Source organism: Podarcis gaigeae (assembly GCF_964106915.1).
Source record: "Podarcis gaigeae genome assembly, chromosome: 9".
NCBI classification, from domain to species: domain Eukaryota; kingdom Metazoa; phylum Chordata; class Lepidosauria; order Squamata; family Lacertidae; genus Podarcis; species Podarcis gaigeae.
In genome coordinates, this window is record NC_139685.1 from 3,430,010 (window position 1) to 3,449,849 (window position 19,840).

A 19,840-nucleotide genomic window follows, 5' to 3' on the forward strand; every position below is an offset into this window, starting at 1 on the left:
GGGATGCATGGGCCGGATTGTTTTTCTTTCTCTCTCGCTCCCCTGGGAAGGTGGAAGAAATCGGTGGCCGTGTGGCAGTTTTGGCCCTCTCGCTTTCTCGTCCAACGAATGCACGCGAGGCAGGGATTAGTGAAAAAAGCAAACAAATGAAGAACCAACCTTGAAAAGCATGCAAGTCATCAGCACAAGGAAGGCCTCTGTTGCAACTGAGAGCACTGTTTTGTGTGTGAGAGAGGGGGCAATTTGCTGCAACTCTGTTTTGCATGAATTTCTGGGCTCAGAATGTTGCACCGCTCTCAGGCCCACTGGTAGCATTAAAAGCGGAGTGCACTGGGCTGGGGCAGCGTCCAGTCATTGTGATCAACAGCACTGTGGATTATGCAGCAGTTTCGAATCCAGAGCCGCCACCTGAGAACGGCTGCATAACCCTAATGCAGTGTCCACAGAGCTGCTGAACCCAAGCCATACTTGTCTTTAAAAGGCACTGTTTGTTTTCTGTGTGAGCAATTTTTCAACCACCACAACATCGAAAAATGTGTGTTTTGGTTCAAGAATGGGGTCATCTGTTGTTTCCTCTAGGCAAAATCTGTTTTTCTGTCTCACATGCTGCTCAGGGAATGGTACCTCACTGGGGTTATCAAATGTTGCAGCAATCAAGTCATACAGTCACGGATACTTTTCAGAAATGCCACTGCAGCATCTAGCTGTATATCCATATTTTACATTACCTTGCTTATTTTACCTTCCTTTTGACAGAATGTCATATCAAATAACTGTAGAAATCTGAACAATTGATGCTCAGTCAAAAGACCATTGACTTCAGCACAAGAGAGGTAAAATGGCTCAATCCTATGCATGTTTACACAGAAGTACGGTAAATAGTGCTATATTCTGAAGGATTTATTCTCTCATATCTTGCTGCTCTGAAGATGTGGCAGCTGGATGGGTGCAATTGGCCCACCTGCTACCCAAGAAAATGCAGGATGGAGGCCTGCAGAAAGGACCACAGTAGTTTGGAAGATGTGTGGCTGCCTAGAAACGGGGAGAGTAGCTGGAGTGACATAAATCTTCTCTGTCTTGTCTAAAGAGCATAGCAGGGAGGTAAGGAAGCAGGGATTGCACCACACAGAGGCAGCAGAGACACCCTCAGATGAAGAGATGCCAACAGGAGAAGAAAGTCAAAGAAGCTGTAGCAGCAACTCAGCCAGGGGCCTGGAAGATATGGCTTGGTAAGTCCAAATGCACAGAGAACAAACAATCAGACAAACCATTTTCCAGAATATAGAATAAATAGAGATATATAGGTTGAACATAGTTGGAAACACTCCAACAGCCAAATCCAATGTGCCATACCATAAAGGTAAAGGGACCCCTGACCATTAGGTCCAACTCTTGGGTTGCGGCGCTCATCTCGCTTTATTGGCTGAGGGAGCCAGCGTACAGCTTCCGGGTCATGTGGCCAGCATGACTAAGCCGCTTCTGGCGAACCAGAGCAGCACATGGAAATGCTGTTTACCTTCCCACCGGAGCGGTACCTATTTATCTACTTGCACTTTGACGTGCTTTCGAACTGCTAGGTTGGCAGGAGCAGGGACCAAGCAACGGGAGCTCACCCCGTCGCGGGGATTCGAACCGCCAACCTTCTGATCAGCAAGTCCTAGGCTCTGTGGTTTAACCCACAGTGCCACCCGCGTCCCTTATATCATACCATACCATACCATACCATAAATGTACAATTGAAGCTGCTTGCATTCCCAGTTAGGTAGTGTCACCAGGGCTGGTCCAAGACATTTTGGTACCTAAGGCGAACCACAAAATGGCACCCCCTCCCCCCCCGCCAAGGAAGGAGTGAAGATCTACATCAGGAACAGGGGAGGGAATCAGATCACCCGTGCCTGATGGTTGAAGCAGGAATCAAAGGCCATCATGGAGGATGGGGAGTCACCTGCTCTGAATCATAGCTACAAGATCCTAGAGGGCAGCCTCTGTCATTTTCTCCCTGTGGGTGGGAAGAGACCAGGCCTCCAAGGAGTGAGTGGCAGCAGCAGTGGTGGCAAATGCATTCTTTGGAGGCCGGATCTGCTGCTAGTGTGGATCCTGCCACTTGAAGCAATCACCTCACAATTGGCATAAGAGAACAAGGGAGGCATTCATGGTGAGTTCCAGTACCTCTTTATCTAGCAAAAAATAGTGCTGCATCCCATTCAAACAGCTCCTACCCTGCTGATTTATCCCTGCAAAAATGGATTTCCATGATAATATGATAGGTTTGGGGAAATGCAACTCCAAATTGCTCCACTCAAGACAGCAGGTGCATATCCTTGGTTCCCCACCCCCCTTGGAGGTAGATAAAGCATCCATTTCCACTAGTCACCTTTCCATGCCCCCTACATCCTTCAAACACCAGTTCTGTTTCAGCAGCAGATGAGCTCTGCAGCTGTGTTTTGTGCAATACAGGAAAGCTGAAAAATAATTATTTCTCCAGATGCCCCTGCTTGATTTCTTATATTGATTTCACTGTACTGATTTCTCCCACAATAATCTACACCCCTCTAGTCTGTGGCACCACTTTTCAGCAAGATCTAGCAAGCACAGTAGTTGGATCTGCCCCATTGGATTTTAATCCCGGGTCCTAGTCCACCTCTTTCTCCAATTCTGAAAAACTGTTTGTACATGTTTCATCTGTTGTATAATGATGTTTACCAATGTAACATAGACTAGTGATTACTTTATTTTCCAAATAAACACACAAAATGCAATTTATAACTGATGGGTAGTAAAGTCCGCCAACAGGTCCTAACAAGTTAAAGAAGAGAGATTTCCAGAGGGGCGCTGAGTATTTTTTTTCCTGAAAAGTGGGTGTTAGGCCTAATAAGTTTGCACTGGCGGAGGAATGGCCACGCCCCTTCCTGCTCTCTGCCCTGGTAGTGGAGCATCCAGCTTCACCACTGTAAGTTTGGGAACCTCTGCTGTCAATCATGGCATGACCAAGAAGGTTAGCATTACTTAATATGACAGGAGATCCACATTATGAGATCCTATCTCAGAAACATATCCTGGAGACATCCTCTGCTCCCACTACCTTGTATAAAGACCAGCATATGTAAGCCTAGCTACAGTACTACTAAAATCTAACCCACCTGTCACCATCCCCTGTCTGGCTCTGCAGATTCGGAATGAAATGTCTCAACAGTTGCTATAAATTACTTTCTTTTGACCCCAAGTGCTCAAAAAAAAGGTCAAACTTTTTCCAGTTTCTACTTTTAGATAGGTATCTTTATTTATTTCCTTGATGGGGGGGGGGCAGCTACCTCCTCTCCGCTCCCCGCTGGCTCCGCACGTGGGTAGGAGAGTGGAGCCCGGGAGGCGCTCTCCCAAAGGAAGCCCCACCCTGTTGCTCCCAAGCAGTGAGGGGGACGCAGACCCCTCAACCCTTTGTGAATCTAAGCTTGGCCTCATGGAAGTATTTCAAGATGAGTAGGAAAATGAGAGTAGCCCTAAACATTTTGCTTAAAGAAAAAAACGCTGCGCCTAAGTAAGTTGGGAAAAGGCTCCAGGCAGCGCAGCAGATCTCAGCAACGCGTAATAATCCTGATAGCGCCAAGGCTGCAGGCGGGTTGAGCCCGGCAAGGGGCAGGGGTTGGACTAGATGACCCTGGGGCTCCCTTCCAACGCTCTGAGTCCATGAATGGTAGGAGATTCCCGGCGCGCCTCGCCAGCCAGCGGGGAGCGAGCAGCTGGAGGCGGGGAGCTGAGGTCAGTTCCTCCGCCGCGCCGCCAGAAGGGACGGAGGCGCCTCTTGGCCGGGCGCTTGGGCGGAGAGCCGCCCTCCCTCCAGCATCGCCGGCCAAGCCGCTTCTCCAGCTGCAGCTCCGCCTCGCCAGGGCTGCCTAACCTCCCTCCCTCCCTCTCTCTTTCTTTCTTTCCTTCTTTCTTTCTCTCTCTCTCTCCCTCTCTCTTTCTCTTTCTTTCTCTCTCTCTCTCGGCCGGGTTCCTGTCCCCCCCCCCCCCGCCAGCCCCTTTCTCTCCTCGGAGCCCTCGGCGTGCGCGCCCGGCCACCAAGCCGGGGAAGCGGCTGCTGGGAGCGCGCTCGCGCGCGCGCGCGGCGGAGCTGCCCTCTCCCGGCGGGGCGCGGAGCTGCGAGCGCCGCGCGCGTCCCTGCGCCATTTCGGAGGAGCGCAGCATCTCGTGTCCTTGGGAGAAGAGGGGCCGCGAGGCGGGCGAGAAGAGCGGAGCAGGAGGAGGAATCCCGCCGATCTTTTCTGGGAAGCAGCCGGTCCTCCTGCATCGGAGCTCCAGTCCCCAGAAATCTGCGCCGGACTGGATCCGCGCCCGCGCCTTTCCGTGGTCAGGTCGATGGGGAGGCGCAGAGCTGGCGCCAGAGAGATCGACTCCCAGATGCAGACTCTTTCTTTGGAGGTAAGCCCCGCTGTCCCCGATGAAATTAACTTCCAGGTGAGCATGTATATTTACATGACTTCTTACAGAAGGTGTCTGGTTTTTTGCCTCTTCAAGATCATTTGTCAACAAGGATGGACTTTGGCAAAGTCGAACATTTGGCACCCGCCCCCCGCGCTTAAATATTTCTTCTTTTCAGGATCTTTCCTTTTGGTACAGTTGATTTTTCTTTATTTTGCACCCCCTCAGCTCGGCACCTTGGGAGGGGGGAGGAATTGTCTGCGCTGCCCGAGATCTGATGCAGTGGACGCATCTCGTCCAGGCAGAGGATTATTTCATATCTTTGGAATGGGGGGGGGGGGGAGGTGTTTACACCTATTATTTTCTTGGTGGCTTCATGGCAATGTATCTAATTTGGCTCTGCATTCAAAATACTTCATTCTTTGGCTTCAGTATTGTGCTTCAATAATATGACAAAACTTTATTTTCTCTCACTATGACCAGATACAATTATCATTTGGTCTTTTCCTCAACTTTTGAAGCTGCAGTCTTACACATGTAAGACCAAATGAACTTGGAAGGATCTGTGTAAACATGCATAGGATGGGCTTCAAGAATAAATTTGCACACTTGCACAAGTTTATTTAATGTTCCTAATTTGAATATGTTACTGCTGAGTCTCAGTTCCCTTTCTGCACAGCACATTCACAGGATTTCAGCAGGAATTTTGCAGACCTCTGAATTAGCTGAATTTGAAGACCTTGCCATGTTAACAAAAGACACTTCTGCTTGTGGGGGGGGGGGGTGCATCGAAGACCTCCCCATCCCAGTCTACACCCTCCTCCGTTTCACCTGCAAACTTGCTTCAGCGAGTTAGGGTGCCTTCCAGAATGCTTTTAGGGGAAACAGGGCAGCCCATAGGGGGGAAATGGGCAACAACCCATCCATAGTTTGCTTGGCAGGACCTCTGGATCCAAGCCACAGCCCCCCCCCCCCCCAATTTGTATCTTAAACCATGCTTGGACTTGGAGAAGATTGCAGAAGATATATATTGGCATGTTCATGTATTAAGTGGAGATTCTTATTTCTGCCTGCATCTGTATATAATTTGAAATGGGGCTTATATATTTATTTATTGTTAATTGCTTCAGGATGCTTCATGGGAAGCAATTCATTAAAAAATAAAAAATAAAAAAATCCAAACAGGGTTCCCAAAGATAAGGAAGAGCCCTATGTTCATACAACAGTTTTTAAAGACTGATCCAAGCATGCTTACTTGGAAGCATTTTCCATTGAAATCCATGGGACTTATTTCCATGCAAAGTGCTTGCGAGTGAGTATTGTTGTTGAATTAAAATGTGAGGAGTTGCATATACTTATTTAGAAACTCTTCTTCATATTCTTCCTTTGCAGCAGCTTTGGGACGAACGTCACATGTGAGCGGCTATGACATCTGAAGCAGGTGAATCGGTGCAAGATCAGCTTTTGAAATGCAGCTGAAGAAAACAAGAAAAGTCTTACCAATATTAACTGCCAGCCAAGGGAACAAAGGGCCTCGGTCACTGACTACATTGCCAAAGCAAACAAAAGTTGATAAAGCCAATACAATAAAGGCAAATGATGAAAACTGCAATTTTGCATATAAAGAAGCTGAGGAAAGTGAATTGTATCCAATAAGTTGTATTAAGCGTAGATGTGTGCAAGACATTTGGGCACCACAGTTGCATCAGCAGAAACGCCAAGATATTGAAGATGACTACCATGTCTGTAGCAAGTGCCCGTTGAGTGTGCTGTCCACTCTCAATTTTCAGATTGCACCTGCAGTTGCATTGGACACTGAAGCCCAAGAGAAAATGTCCCTGAGTAAGCCTCGAAGAGCCTTCAAAGTAAAAAACTTTCAGCCAGACAAATATTATTGTGACAAATGCCGATTTTCCACAAAGGATCTCTTACAACATAAGAAACATGTAGTTCAACATGAAAAGATCAAATTTATTTGTTCCCAGTGCGACTGGGTGTCTTACACCAAAGGGGAATTCCAAAGGCATACAGTGAAACATACTGGGAGATTTCCATACCAGTGCAAATACTGTGACTATGGTGCAGTTAGGCATGATTATATTGTCAAACACACAAAAAGATTACACGCAACTGAGAAGCAAGAAATGATTTCAGTTGCAAAAGTTGATCAAAAACGAAATTCTTCACCAGAGCATAATTTGGAGTGGAAGAAACATGGCCTGGAAGCTCCTCTGCAGTCCACACCTTCACGTTTATCTCAGATTTGTGGGATCAAAGATGAAACACCTGAAATTGATTCATCATCAGTTTATGATGAATGTAGTCAAAGTACAGCCTTCATAGAAGATAAAAATGTGAATAAACTATCTGATGTCAGAATCCATAAAAATGAAGATGTATTGATGGAAGTTGAAGTTTATTCTCCAAAAAAAGGGCCTATAGCCCCTGGAATGCCATTAACAGTGGTTGCACCCGCCAAATTTTGTGTTCCACCTAATTGTTTGGCACAAATAGTAGAAATTAAAAGAAATAATGGTACACAGCAGTTGATTCTTAAACTCTTTCCTCCGAAAGGAACTACCTCTGAAGCTATGAATTGTAAAAAAGTAGAATATGGAAACCAGTGTACAGAACAAGAAGAAAAAACGATAAAGAACTGTGTGCCCCCAACTATTGACTCCTGTGCTTTAGATAACAAGAATGACAAGAACTATCTGCATTCTGCCAGTTCTACTACTTTGAACTGCAGCTTGATAAATACCCAGGAGGAAAATGCTATTTGCAAAGAAAACACACAGAGAGAATATGATCTTATACCACCTTTAGCAGAGTTTTCTTCTGAAAAAACAAATTGCCCAGAACTTTTTCAAAAGGGAAAATGTTCAGAAAATAAACACTTAACTTCCAGTTCAGATCCAGCCATACGCCTAGCAGCTCCCTCTTCCAAAGATAAGAACAAGTCCCAAAGTGATTTGTTAGACACTGTCCAGAAAAACAATAGTTTACCGCCTTCCTCGGTATTCGGTAACTTGTGCTTCACTTTAACTAATGCCAAAGAAGAACAATGGAATGAGCTTAGAGTAGCTGCAAAAACACATTTGTTGGATTCCCATTTGTTTCACCCTTTTGAAAGAGCTGCAGTGTCACAGCAGAATAAGTCTCTAGCTTCAGAGGAGTCTGAGAACGTCTTAGGTGTGATAAATGGAATTAATGTGAAAAGAAAGAAAGATAATATGGAAGTGGAAGCACGCAGTATAAAATATGAAGGTGATTCAGTAGATGGTCCAGTGATCTCATCTGTGTTTTCCCTCAGCTCTGGCGCAGTAAATATCCCGGAAGGCATTAAGTGGGATGATACATTACAGAAGAAAAGGTCCACATCGTTGTTGTGCAGAAAGATTGCTCAGCTGATGTCTGCTGTTGAATCGAATGTGAAATCTCAATTAGCTGCTTCATTAAGACACAGTACCAGCCAAGCCTCTAAGGAGAAAGTGTTATCGCCAGAAAAAAAGAGTGAAAAAACTAGCTCAAATACGATATCTGAACAAGAACTTGTGCCTTCTCCTCGGAGACCAAAAGGCGCCACTTTTTCTAATGAGTGTTCTAATAAGCAAGAACAACCATTGGAAACACTTAAAGAGGCTAAAACTAAAACCAGGGTGATTACAAAAACAAACACTGTTTCTCCGGCTTTCATTCCTCAAGGAACTGTACTGAGAGTGCTAAACTGCAGTAGTTCTGAGGCCCCAACTGAAAAACAAAATGGTGATGAAATGTCACCTTCCCCTTCTCGATACTGCAACAAAATGTTTATCCCAAGGCCAGTTCCTTGCTGTGTTTCTGCCAGACTTGACAAAGATCCAACTTTGCCAGCTGAGAATGAAGTTAATGAGGTTTCTAGAAATCTCTCTGTGCCATATAGTCACACTTGCCACTCTTTTAGTTCTGTGCCAAGTTACGGCCAACAAAATGGTATGTTGTCATGTCAAAAAGGCAGCAGCCCAAGTGGGCTAAGCAAAAGGGCCGCGAAAGGTGAAGAGCCCCAGAACAAAGCTAAGCGAGCACATTCTGCAAACACTTTGCCCCAGAAGAGACTCACAGCTCAAGAGGAACGCTTCCTTAAAATGGTGCCCACTCTCATGAGATGCCTTAGGCTTGTAGCATTCAAAAGTGATCAGCTAATAAAATGCCCTCATCGTAACCAGCCAGTAGTTGTCTTAAACCACCCTGATGTTGATTCACCAGAAGTAATTAATATCATGAAGGTTATTAATAAATACAAAGGCAATGTCCTGAAAGCAATTTTATCAGAAAGAACTATTAGCTGTCTCAGTGTGAAACGACATTATAAAAGACTTACTTTTCAGACTTTTGATAGATCATCTCAAGTGAAACAACAGAAAAAAGTAAGAATGACACGAAAGAAGGTGCACAAAAATAACTGCAAGGAGGTGGATTTGTCAATAGTGGAAGCATCAAAACAAATGTTTAAATGCTGGTTTTGTAGTAGGGTGTATGCTGAGCAAGAAGAATGGATAAATCATGGGCAGAAACATTTACTGGAAGCCACAAAAGGGTAGGACATCCTTTCATTTTCATTAGAAAGTGAAAAGTGAGAAACACTGATTACAAATTCTAGTGTCTCCTATTTTACAGAGCAGTCTCGGGACAATTTAGTACAATTCAGCCCAGTAGAATCACGTGTTGGTGCCCGTGTACTGTAACTGTGTTTGTTCTAGGCCAGCATTTTAGTCATAGAAGAAAGAAAGATGGTTGCTCTAGTATTCTGCTAGTGTTGATGGTAGAAATGTGATCCTGTGTTAATGAAATGGGACCAGCATAAGTAATCCTGTGAGATTAGAAGTTGAACTACAGTCAATAAGCGTGAGCCAGGGAGGGAGGGCAGGAAGATGTTGGAGCAAAGAGAATGTTGACTATGTCCATAAGCAAACTGATTTAGTAGAAAAGAACTGAAAACAAATGCTTCTAGTAAAATGTAGTATTTCACCTCAGGTTGTTGGATGCTGACAGTTTTTCAGTGTGAATTTAGTGCAGGGTCAACCTTTTCAGAGTCGAGGGCCATTCATTCGTATGCACAGAGTCTTCCCCATTCATTCATTCTGTCAGTCACTGTGAAAACTGTGAAAACAGAAGGTTGGACTAGATGGGGCTTTGGTCTGCTCCAACAGAGCTCTTTATAATTTTCTCACCCCTTTGGCATGCCAGGTGAAATTTAAAGGGACTGTTTTTCTGTGCCATTCCTTCCTGTCATCATTTTTCTTTGTCTCAACTTTATCTTGACATGCAGATCTTCAAGTCCCTTTGAGCATCAGGTTTGATGCTTGGCCAGTGTGGAATGTGTGGCATGCTCTGTGGTTAGTACCCAGCTCTACCTCTCTTTCAAATCAGAACCAGTGAAGGTCCTGTGTGGGTGTCTGGAGGCGGTTGGAGGATGGATGGCAGCTAACAGATTGAGGTTGAATCCTGACAAGACAGAAGTACTGTTTTGGGGGGACAGAGGGTGGGCTGGTGTGGAGGACTCCCTGGTCCCGAATGGGGCAACTGTGCCCCTGAAGGACCAGGTGCGCAGCCTGGGAGTCATTCTGGACTCACAGCTGTCCATGAAGGCACAGGTCAATTCTGTGTCCAGGGCAGCTGCCTACCAGCTCCATCTGGTATGCAGGCTGAGACCCTACCTGCCTGCGAACTGTCTCGCCAGAGTGGTGCATGCTCTAGTTATCTCCCACTTGGACTACTACAATGTGCTCTACGTGGGGCTACCTTTGAAGGTGACCCAGAAACTACAACTAATCCAGAATGTGGCAGCTAGACTGGTGACTGGGAGCAGCTCCCAGTACGTTTCTGAGCACAATTCAAAGTGTTGGTGCTGACCTTTAAAGCCCTAAATGGCCTTGGTCCAGTATACCTGAAGGGGTGTCTCCACCCCCATCATTCTGCCTGGACACTGAGGTCCAGCTCTGAGGGCCTTCTGGTGGTTCCCTCGCTGTGAGAAGCCAAGTTACAGGAAGCAGGCAGAGGGCCTTCTCAGTAGTGGCACCCACCCTGTGGAACACCTTCCCATCAGACGTCAAAGAGATAAACAACTACCTGACATTTAGAAGACATCTGAAGGCAGCCCTGTTCAGGAAAGTTTTTAATGTTTAATAGACTATTGTATTTTAATATTCTGTTGAAAGCAGGCCAGAGTGGCTGGGGAAACCCAGCCAGATGGGCAGGGCATAAATAATAAATTATTATTATTACATTATTATTAGTTGCCATGAAGCTGGAAACTGAGAGAATAGGTTTTCAGGAATGGTCTGAGGGCAGCTCTCTGCTGATTTTGTTAAGTCTACAATTCTGTTATAGTGGTACCTTGATTCTCGAACTTAATCTGTTCCAAAACCAAAACATTCCAAAACCAAGGCGTGCTTTACCGTAGAAAGTAATGCAAAAAGGATTAATCCATTCCAGGTTGTTGAAAAACTACCCCTAAAATGCTTTTCCCCACCGCCCCAATCAGTGCAATATTTCAATCTCTCTCGCGCGTGCGTTAAAATGGCTGGGTTTCAGAGCGCTGCTGGGATGCTTTTCCTCACTGGCCCAGCCAGCATTATTTCTCTAACAACAGAAATACAACACTAAAAATGGAAGCTCAGGACACGTTCAACTTCAACCCCCCCCCCCCCGAGAACCAGAACGCTCACTTCCGGGTTTGTGACGTTCGGGTTCTAAGGCTGTTCGAGAATCAGGCTGTTCGAGAACCAAGGTACCACTGTATTCTTTTCTGACAGATTACCACAAGTTTAGGACCCCATCGGTGGTATTTGCAAAGCTAAGATGTTTGGTCCCAATGTGCACTGCTTTACATTGTTCTACATTTGCTGTGTTGTGGCCTGTTCGCGTTGTTCTTTTGGAACAGTCCTCTGATATTAGGGAATCAGGGTCTGCTTATTGGTAACCATTTGCTGGTATCCATTTTGTTCATTAGGAAGGACAGTGACCAGGCAGCATCTATGCAAAAGCTTCAGCCTGTTCAGGGAAATGTAAGTATATAATAATCACTTTGCTACTATTGATTCAGGTTTCATTTATCTGTTTTCTTTTTTCATCATCTGTTTAAACAGCAAGGGTACAGTCTGCTCAGGAAAGTGCCTTGTGTGAAGAAGCACTGCAAGAAGACAGTGCTCTTGCACAGCTCTCATTCATTTCCATAGAACCTGAGCAGGAGAACTTCTTGCCCTTTAGGTCTAGTTCGTAAAGCATTGCAGTTGTGCCAAGGCCTGAATATATGGGACTTTTCTGACAATTAAAGTGATTGGCAATCAAGAGTTTGAAATAAAATCCTAATAGAAGAAGGCATTTTTTTAAAAAATGCCTTGTCACAAAAGAAAGTTCAGCATCAACTCTCTTATTAAGAATGATGAGCACATTTCAACAACCACTCTACTTTTACTTGGAAAAAGAAAGAAAGAAAGAAAGAAAGAAAGAAGAAGCTATTACATGTTTGGACTTCAATCACAACATGAAAAATGGAATACTTGTGGTGGTTGCTATTTTGACATCTTTTCTAATGTATTTAAGTTGGGGGATATTTTTGTGCTTCTGGACCCTAAATATTTTATCTTCTGAAACTTTCACAAAGCACATTTTATGGCTGGTCTTTTAAAAATTAAACTCTTTGTAATACAGTGTTAAAACTGAATGTCTGGTTCAATCAGAGCATCTGTTGATCAATTCAGTAGAAGTTCTTTACCAGACTTTTCTCTTCCCCTCCCCCCTTTCATTTATGGCTGAAATGGGTCAATTCCCATTTCTGCCTTTCACACCACTGCAAGTACTTTAAAAGTTGTAAGAATCTGATGTATTTCAGTGACTGAAAAGGATGACCGAGAACTAAGGTTTTGCCTGCTTTGCTTGGTCAATTAGCAGCTAAGGCTGTAATAGTGCAGTGAGTTGTGAATGTGGTTAAACCTGCCTGCACCCACCTCTCACCTCTTTCAGTGCCTGATTTCATGGCTGATGTCCTCTGGTTTCATTGCAACCTTGGATATGCAGATTGGCAAAGCCCTTTTTGGCTGTCACTTGCTTATTTCCTCCTTTATTCCTTTAAAAAGTCTTGCCTGCCTTAGCCTGGGGCAGCAGAGCCTCAGTTTTGAGATCTCAATTTCAAGGTTCATGAGCAACTTGCATGAAATTTAACCTCATCTATGTTAGTACCTCACAGGCTAGCAATTGCTTGCTTTTTTTAGTCTAGGTTGTTTCAACAGTCCTATAATCTTTTAATTAGGACAAGATGGACAAGACTTCATCTTTACATATGTGATACTGGAACAACTAGGGCATTCATATTCTAGGGTACTACCATGCATGTTTGTTCAGAACCAAGTCATGTTATTTGGTGGTCTTTGTTCCCAGAAAAGTATAAGATTGCAACCTAGGGCCAGAACAGATGAGAAGCTGCTCTTGCCATTAGGAAAAATGTGGATGGCTTTTAAAAAGTGAAACTGTCAATTGTGTGAATATTGTCTTGTCTGATTTGGCCCGTTCTCTGACATGGAGGGTTTGAAATCTATACAGCTTTATAAGCACATTAGATATGGCATAAATATTGTAAAGGTAAAGGACCCCTGGACCCCCTAAGTCCAGTCAAATTTGACTATGGGGTGCAGTACTTATCTCCACTTTCAGGCCAAGGGAGCCGGTGTTTGTCCGCAGACAGCTTTCCAGGTCACGTGGCCAGCAGGACTAAACCGCTCCTGGTGCAACAGGACACCATGGTGGAAACCAGAGTGCACGGAAATGCCGTTTACCTTCCTGCTGCAATGGTACCTGTTTATTTTGTGCTGGTATGCTATCAAATTGCTAGTTTGACAGAAGCTGGGACAGAGCAACAGGAGCTCACCCTGTCGTGCGGATTTGAACTGCCCACCTTACGATCGGCAAGCCCAAGATGCTCGGTGGTTTAGACCACAACACCACCTGCGTCCCTAGGAAATATTGTAACGTTTTTTCTCCAGAGGATCCTGTAAACAGAACACTTTGTACAGTATAGCCATATGATTAGTTCCTCTAAATTGTATATTGTTCATAATATAGACACTGTTTTATTTTAGAAGGCTAACTTTTAGTAAATTGCTAATTGTATTGCAAGTTTCATGGTAATTCCTTTAATTCCTTTTCCAGTATACTCCAAACGCTGCTTTTTGAAGGGAACCAATGTTCCATTAAGTCTAGTTTATCCAGATGTGGTTGGGCAGGTGGTAGAAGGCACTTGAATCTTAGTTGCAGCATCAGCGGGATGCCATAAGCCTTAGAGATGCATGAGCAACTCTCATGAGAAAGCTGGAGCTGCCCTTGTTACATTGCCACTTTAACTGAGCCTCTGCCTGGCTATGCCTTGCTTCTCATCCCGCTCAACAGTTAAAGGACTCCCATCCAATGAACTGGAGCCAGTTCTGTGTCAAGTTATTCACAGGGAGAGTGTCTGGGACTGGGCAGAGGAGGAATGGTGGAGACCGCCTCCCCATCCTGACCTTTCCAAGGAGGAGGAAGAGGAAGACAATGTAGATTAACAGCAGGGGTCTGAGGGAGGTAGCAGCTCAGAGGCAGGTGAGGGGGAAAGCTGGGAAATAATTGGAGAGCCAGAACAACACCTGGCTGACACGGTGTCTTTAGAAAGCATTCCAGACCCTTCCTCTCCCAGAACCTGGCAAGCCTTAAAAGTAGGAGAGCAAAGATCTCAAAGACAGAGGGCATGTAGCAGTACTTGTATAGGAGATGAATGAGGAAGTGGAAGAGATGGGTGTGTGTGTGGAAAATCACTCAGGACAATGCCATTATCCAAGAGGCTGGGTTCTATAGCCTCTCTCTGTAAAGACTGAAATAAAACAGGACAGTAAGAAACTTTTATACTTATACTTTCCTGAGCAACCAGCCAGGAGCCGCTGACAACATCCTGATGGAAAGGAGCTCTGCTAGAAATGCTTCCACTAGGCCTAGTCAGATTACTGCTGTGTTTCTTATGCTATGCCTTACATGGTGTAACCTGGAGCTCTGCTTGTGCAAAAGATGCCCCCTTGGTTTCTTGGGAGTCTTCCGCTTTGCCTTGTCAATATATGCTTTTCTATTAAACTTTGCTGCATGTGAGGTTCTTCCGTTACCCCTTCCTCTGCTGGAAAAACAGCAACAACAGTGCAAACCCACACAGTACATGGGTGGGGACCTAAGCAGTGCATTCAAAATATTGCTGGTTGTGATGTACATGTATGCTCTGTGATGGGTGGAGGGAAAAGCACGGCTGCTTCTGCATTGCATACATGCATAGACCACCCTGAAAAGTGCCAGTTGCACTTTGTTTTTTGTATTTGCCTGTGTCGGCCCTAATCCACTGAAGTGTTCCACTTTTGATATATTTTGATATTCTGAGGCACCTGCTGTCAGAAGCACTAGAGTCAGTTTTCTTTCCATATCTTGTCTGACTTGGGCTGTGCTTCTGGGACTAGGCACTGGTGAGTCCTGGCTGTGTCTGCCACATCTTAAAAGATTACAAAAAAGAGAACACGTACTGTAGTGCATTGTGGGTAGCAGGTGGTTTCAGTGATTCTTCTCCAAGGCACCAGAGTTTGGCATTTACTATTAAAAATGAATACATAGTAATAGTAAGTTTGAGTTAGGGCACAAAGTGGCAGAGATCACCACTATAGAAGAGAGTGCCCCTCCAATCTCCAAACCAGACAGGATCACCAGTGAGGTTGCTATAGCCTCCCCTGTCCGCCAAAGAAGAAGATGCAGTCTGAGGAAGAAGGTGAGTGTTGACCTTGTAGAAGTTCTTGGTTTTGGAGACTGGGGGTGAGTGGGGACTCAAGCATTCCCAGGCATATCTGATGATTTTGTGTGCACCCAGATGTCATATAACTCTATAGGAGGGCGGAGAGCAGGGTTTCAGTGTCAGCTACAACATCTGCTTAGAGCAGTTTCCCAATCCAAATGCCAGGTATGTGCTAGAAGGAACTCTACACTTCTCCCCTATCCTGGCCAGTGGTTCTTTTATGTCCTGCTGGGTTATGGGTCATAACTCGCTCCCAGGAACAGGAGGAATTTAGACCTGTTTCTGGGAGCATTCTCCTTGATGTGAACATTGCAGGCTTCATATTTGATACACGAGCAACAATTTTGTAATTCTACTGTTAGGAAGAGTCATTGTATGCTACAAACTACAATATGTTTTGTTTGGGTTTATTGTCTGTGTTTAGCTAAGACAGGGTCCTCTAGATGGTATGGTGCACTTGCTGGCTCCAGTTTGGCTTGGGGTGGATGTGAGGCCTGGGCAAATAAAAGGGTATTTTCATCACACTTGAAAACATTGCAGTTGGTGCCAGGCAGGCAGTACCTGTACAGATCGGGTACCACAATGCATATTCCCACCTCAGAAGGTGGGATGATTTGTAGAAGAGCCTCTAACCCAGGGGTCAGAAACTTTTTTCAGTCCACCGTCCCTCTGACCTTGTGGGGGGCTGGACTATATTTTGAAAAAATATATATGAACAAATCCCTATGCCCCCCAAATAACCCAGAGATGCATCTTAAATAAAAGGACACATTCTACTCATGTAAAAACACGCTGATTCCCGGACCGTCTGTGGGCCGGATTGAGAAGGCGATTGGGCTGCATCTGGCCCCCGGGCCTTAGGTTGCCTACCCCTGCTCTAACCTATGTAATAATTGGGCAGCTCTGCAGGCCAACCTGCAGAACAGTGAGACTGAATGGAAAGAAAAGGGAAAGAGTGAGTGTCTGGAGGCGCAATTGTAAGTAAGCACAATATTATGTGAATTTGTTGCCTGTTTACATTGCATAGAAGTTAGACTGATGCCTTAACTTGCTGTTTCCAAACTGTACCATGCATGCATGAATTTCTAAGTGGTTTAACTCTTCTCTCAAATGGAAGACTAGGATAACAACCCCAGTTGCTTACAAAAATGGATGCTTTTTGCCATTGGAACAGCAGTAAGTCTTGCATGATGCCAACGCCCTGATCAGCCACCCACTGTTCCCTGTCACTAACATAAAAAGGTACTTTAAGGAAAAGCAAAAATGCCATTGTTGAGAAGATGATCTAGTGCCTCCCTATTAGATGAAAAAGTATTTGAAGATGGTGAAAGGGCTGTGTCATAATCTTCCTGTTGGATCTCTTCCTGTCGAGTCTATCACAGTCTTGCTGTGCGTACAGAAAATGAATTTCATTATGTTTTATCTCTGTTTGCTTCTGTCCGTTTATTATTTTTCTCACCCGTGATGTGTCCAGAATCTTAAAGAAGTCTGCTACCAAAACTTAGCAGTCATTTCTCAGCATTTCCTCCGCAGCATTTTAAGTTATTAACAATAGAAAATTAATTTGTGGAAAGTTTTACATTTCAGGCAGTTGGAGATTGAGTGAAGGAGGATAGTTCTAAGGGCAAACCACACCCTTAAAGGATCTTTTAAACTGGCTCCTTTTTCTTTAGGAGAAAAAGTAGCTCCTGGCCTCTGATCTGCTACAGGCTTCTGATCTGGATTGAGGCTCTAAACTATGTTTCTTCTGCACATTCGCTCCCTCTCAACACTTGCCCCTGAAAGTGCTGTTTCTGAAAAACAGATCCAGATAACCAGCGTCATTCTGTTACGAGTGTCTACTTGGACTCCCATGTGCACAGCCAGTGTGTTCATATACTGCTGAGGGGTTTCCATTCTTTTGCTGGAGTTATGGTGTGTGCTTCTTTATGCCCACAAGAAACTCTCAAACAAAGAAATAAAGAAAGGTTGGTTTATTATATAAAATAGGAGTGACAGAATATATTAAAATGCTGCTTTAGACAGCAGTTACAGTAGTAAAAAGGTAAAGGGACCCCTGACCATTAGGTCCAGTCGTGGCCTAATGGTCACGACTTGGGTTGTGGCTTTACTGGCTGAGGGAGCCGGCGTACAGCTTCTGGGTCATGTGGCCAGCATGACTAAGCCGCTTCTGGCGAACCAGAGCAGCACACAGAAACATCGTTTACCTTCCTGCCAGAGTGGTACCTATTTATCTACTTTTGACATGCTTTCAAACTGCTAGGTTGGCAGGAACTGGGACTGAGCAATGGGAGCTCACCCCGTCGTGGGGATTCGAACTGCTGACCTTCTGATCGGCAAGTCCTAGGCTCTGTGGTTTAACCCACAGCGCCACCCGCGTCCCTAGTTACCGTAGTAGCAGGTAGCAAATTTACAATACATACACACCTTAGTTAAAGAGTATTCCCTAATTATTCTAAAAGACCTACAGAAATGTGGGCATAAAATAGAAGTGGAGAGAAGGGTGGTTTATGTGTTCGACATGAGCATGTCACATGGTGTGTGCACCTTGCCACAGACTATTGAGGGGGCCTGGCTCCCTCCTTGAAATATTTTTTTTTGGGGGGACGCTCCTCGCCTGACCCCCTCCCCATATGGTGCCCCTGTTTGCAACTGCCTGGTGGTTCAAACAATCTTTGGGTTGCTTTTTATTATTATTATTAAAGGAGTTGAATCTCCACTACTTCCTTTAGGGTCCTTAGGCTACCTACTCTCACAAGAAGGAATGAACTGGTGTTGCTGGGATCCAGCAAGTCTGCTTTATGTTACGAGTGCCACTGGGGATAGGCCAAAAAACACTCGGTGAGCCAAGCTGGAGGAGTCTCTCTGCCGCTCAGGAACTCATCCCCTTGGCCCAGTGGTCCAGGACACACTTGCGGCTCTGCCAGCACTTCAAGAAAGTGACAAAACTTTGTCTCTTTAAATGGAGGGAAACCACAGCTGCCTTGTGGCTTGAAATCAAGTCATCTGCCACAGAAAACAAACAAACAAACAATTATTGCTGGTCTTGGGCGATTCTTTCATCACCATCTTATTTGTAGCCACCTTTCCCTAGTTAAAACCAGGGTGTTGTTCCCCCAACTGGAACTCACCAGAATTCAGTTCTGGCACCTCTCAAGTGGGCGCCATTGCCATTCTAAGAGAACAGGGGAGACGTTCATGATGAGTTCTGGCGCCGCCTCTTCTAGAAAAATAGCATTGGTCAAGGTGGCTTACAATGTGAGAAGATTGACATAATTGCAAAAGTAGTCATAAGCTATAAATAAAACACATCAAAAAGTGTGCAACAAATTTCCCCATAAATTGTAATATGAGCTAAAAATAACGAGACAAGAAATTAATATCAATAATGACAACAACCCTCCCCCCCCCAACAAAACTACCTAAAGAATATTCCAGCCCAAGAGTATTCCAGCCCAAGAGCTTTTGTAGCTGGAGTCAGTCTGGCCCCGTCCCCCCAGGCCAGGTAGATAAAGATTTGCATGGCAGAGAGCAGGGCTTCCAGAACTTGCACCCTCAAGATCACTTGAAAGGCCTGGGACTAGATCTGTCTTAATTGCCCGTTCCTCCAGCTGTGGCTGTACCCCTTGCAGGGTTTCTTAGAACCAGCCTGCCCAAGGAGAAGGGCAGCAGCAGCCAGGGAGGCCAACTGGCATCATGGCTGTTTCCACCTGATGTGGCTCCTCCATCATTTTGGTGGAGCACCTTTTATGAAAACTGTGAGTGAGAGGGAGTTCTAGGGCTGGTTTTCTTTGGTTTATAAAAATTTATTTCATGCATTGCCTTCTCTACTTGTGCACTTGCCATTTGTGAAAGAAAGGTAGAGTCCTATGCTGGTCGAGAGCTTTATTTTGGGTTAAGGGGAGTGATGGCAGCAGGAAAATATTAAGTGAAAATAATGGGCTTGCTGAGGGCACCAGTCTCCATGTGGGAGTGGCCCAAAGGGCCACAATAAATGTGATAATGTGTACCCCTGTAAATCCTTGAGTGTGCTTCTAATTGAGAACTTATGGTAGCCTGTTACTTTACGAAACTGATAATTTTGCAACATGTGCCGCCCTCATTGGCGGCAGAAAAACAGCTAATGCAGTCATACCTCATGTTGCATCCGCTTCGGGTTATGTGTTTTTGTGTTGCATCCTGGGGCAACCTGGAAGTACCGAAACGGGTTTCTTCTGGGTTTTGCCGCTCGCGCAGAAGCGCTAAATCGCGCCGCTTACATGTGCAGACGCAGTGCTTCAGCTTGCATCAGTACCCTGTTATGGACGGGCCTCTGAAACGGATCCCGTCCATAACATGAGGTTCCGCTGTACGTAAATCACAAGATACAGCACAAAAGCTAAGATACAAGTTGCTACAACATGCACACAAAAAGCTTTGTGTAACGCAGTGTATTCATGTGAAGGCCATGGAACAGGGTGGGAATCAGAGCCTAGTCAGCAGAATTAGCCAATGCTGTGCGCAAGTCCAATAACTTGGAATGAGGTACTGTAGTGAGAAATACTTTTATGCACTGGGTGGGATTGCAACCTTTGCGGAGCTATCCCATTG

At 45.0% G+C, this 19,840-nt stretch overlaps 1 protein-coding gene across 1 annotated transcript; it reads left to right on the forward strand.

Annotated features, from left to right (window-relative positions):
* The first annotated feature begins 3,737 nt into the window (after nt 1–3,737).
* ZNF518B (zinc finger protein 518B) lies at nt 3,738–13,566 on the forward strand. Its single transcript, XM_083698205.1, is given in 5 exon segments — nt 3,738–4,455; nt 5,812–8,995; nt 11,411–11,426; nt 11,428–11,465; nt 11,547–13,566. Coding segments are annotated over 4 exon segments (3,198 nt in total). The 5' UTR covers nt 3,738–4,455; nt 5,812–5,888; the 3' UTR covers nt 11,584–13,566.
* The last annotated feature ends 6,274 nt before the right edge of the window (nt 13,567–19,840 follow it).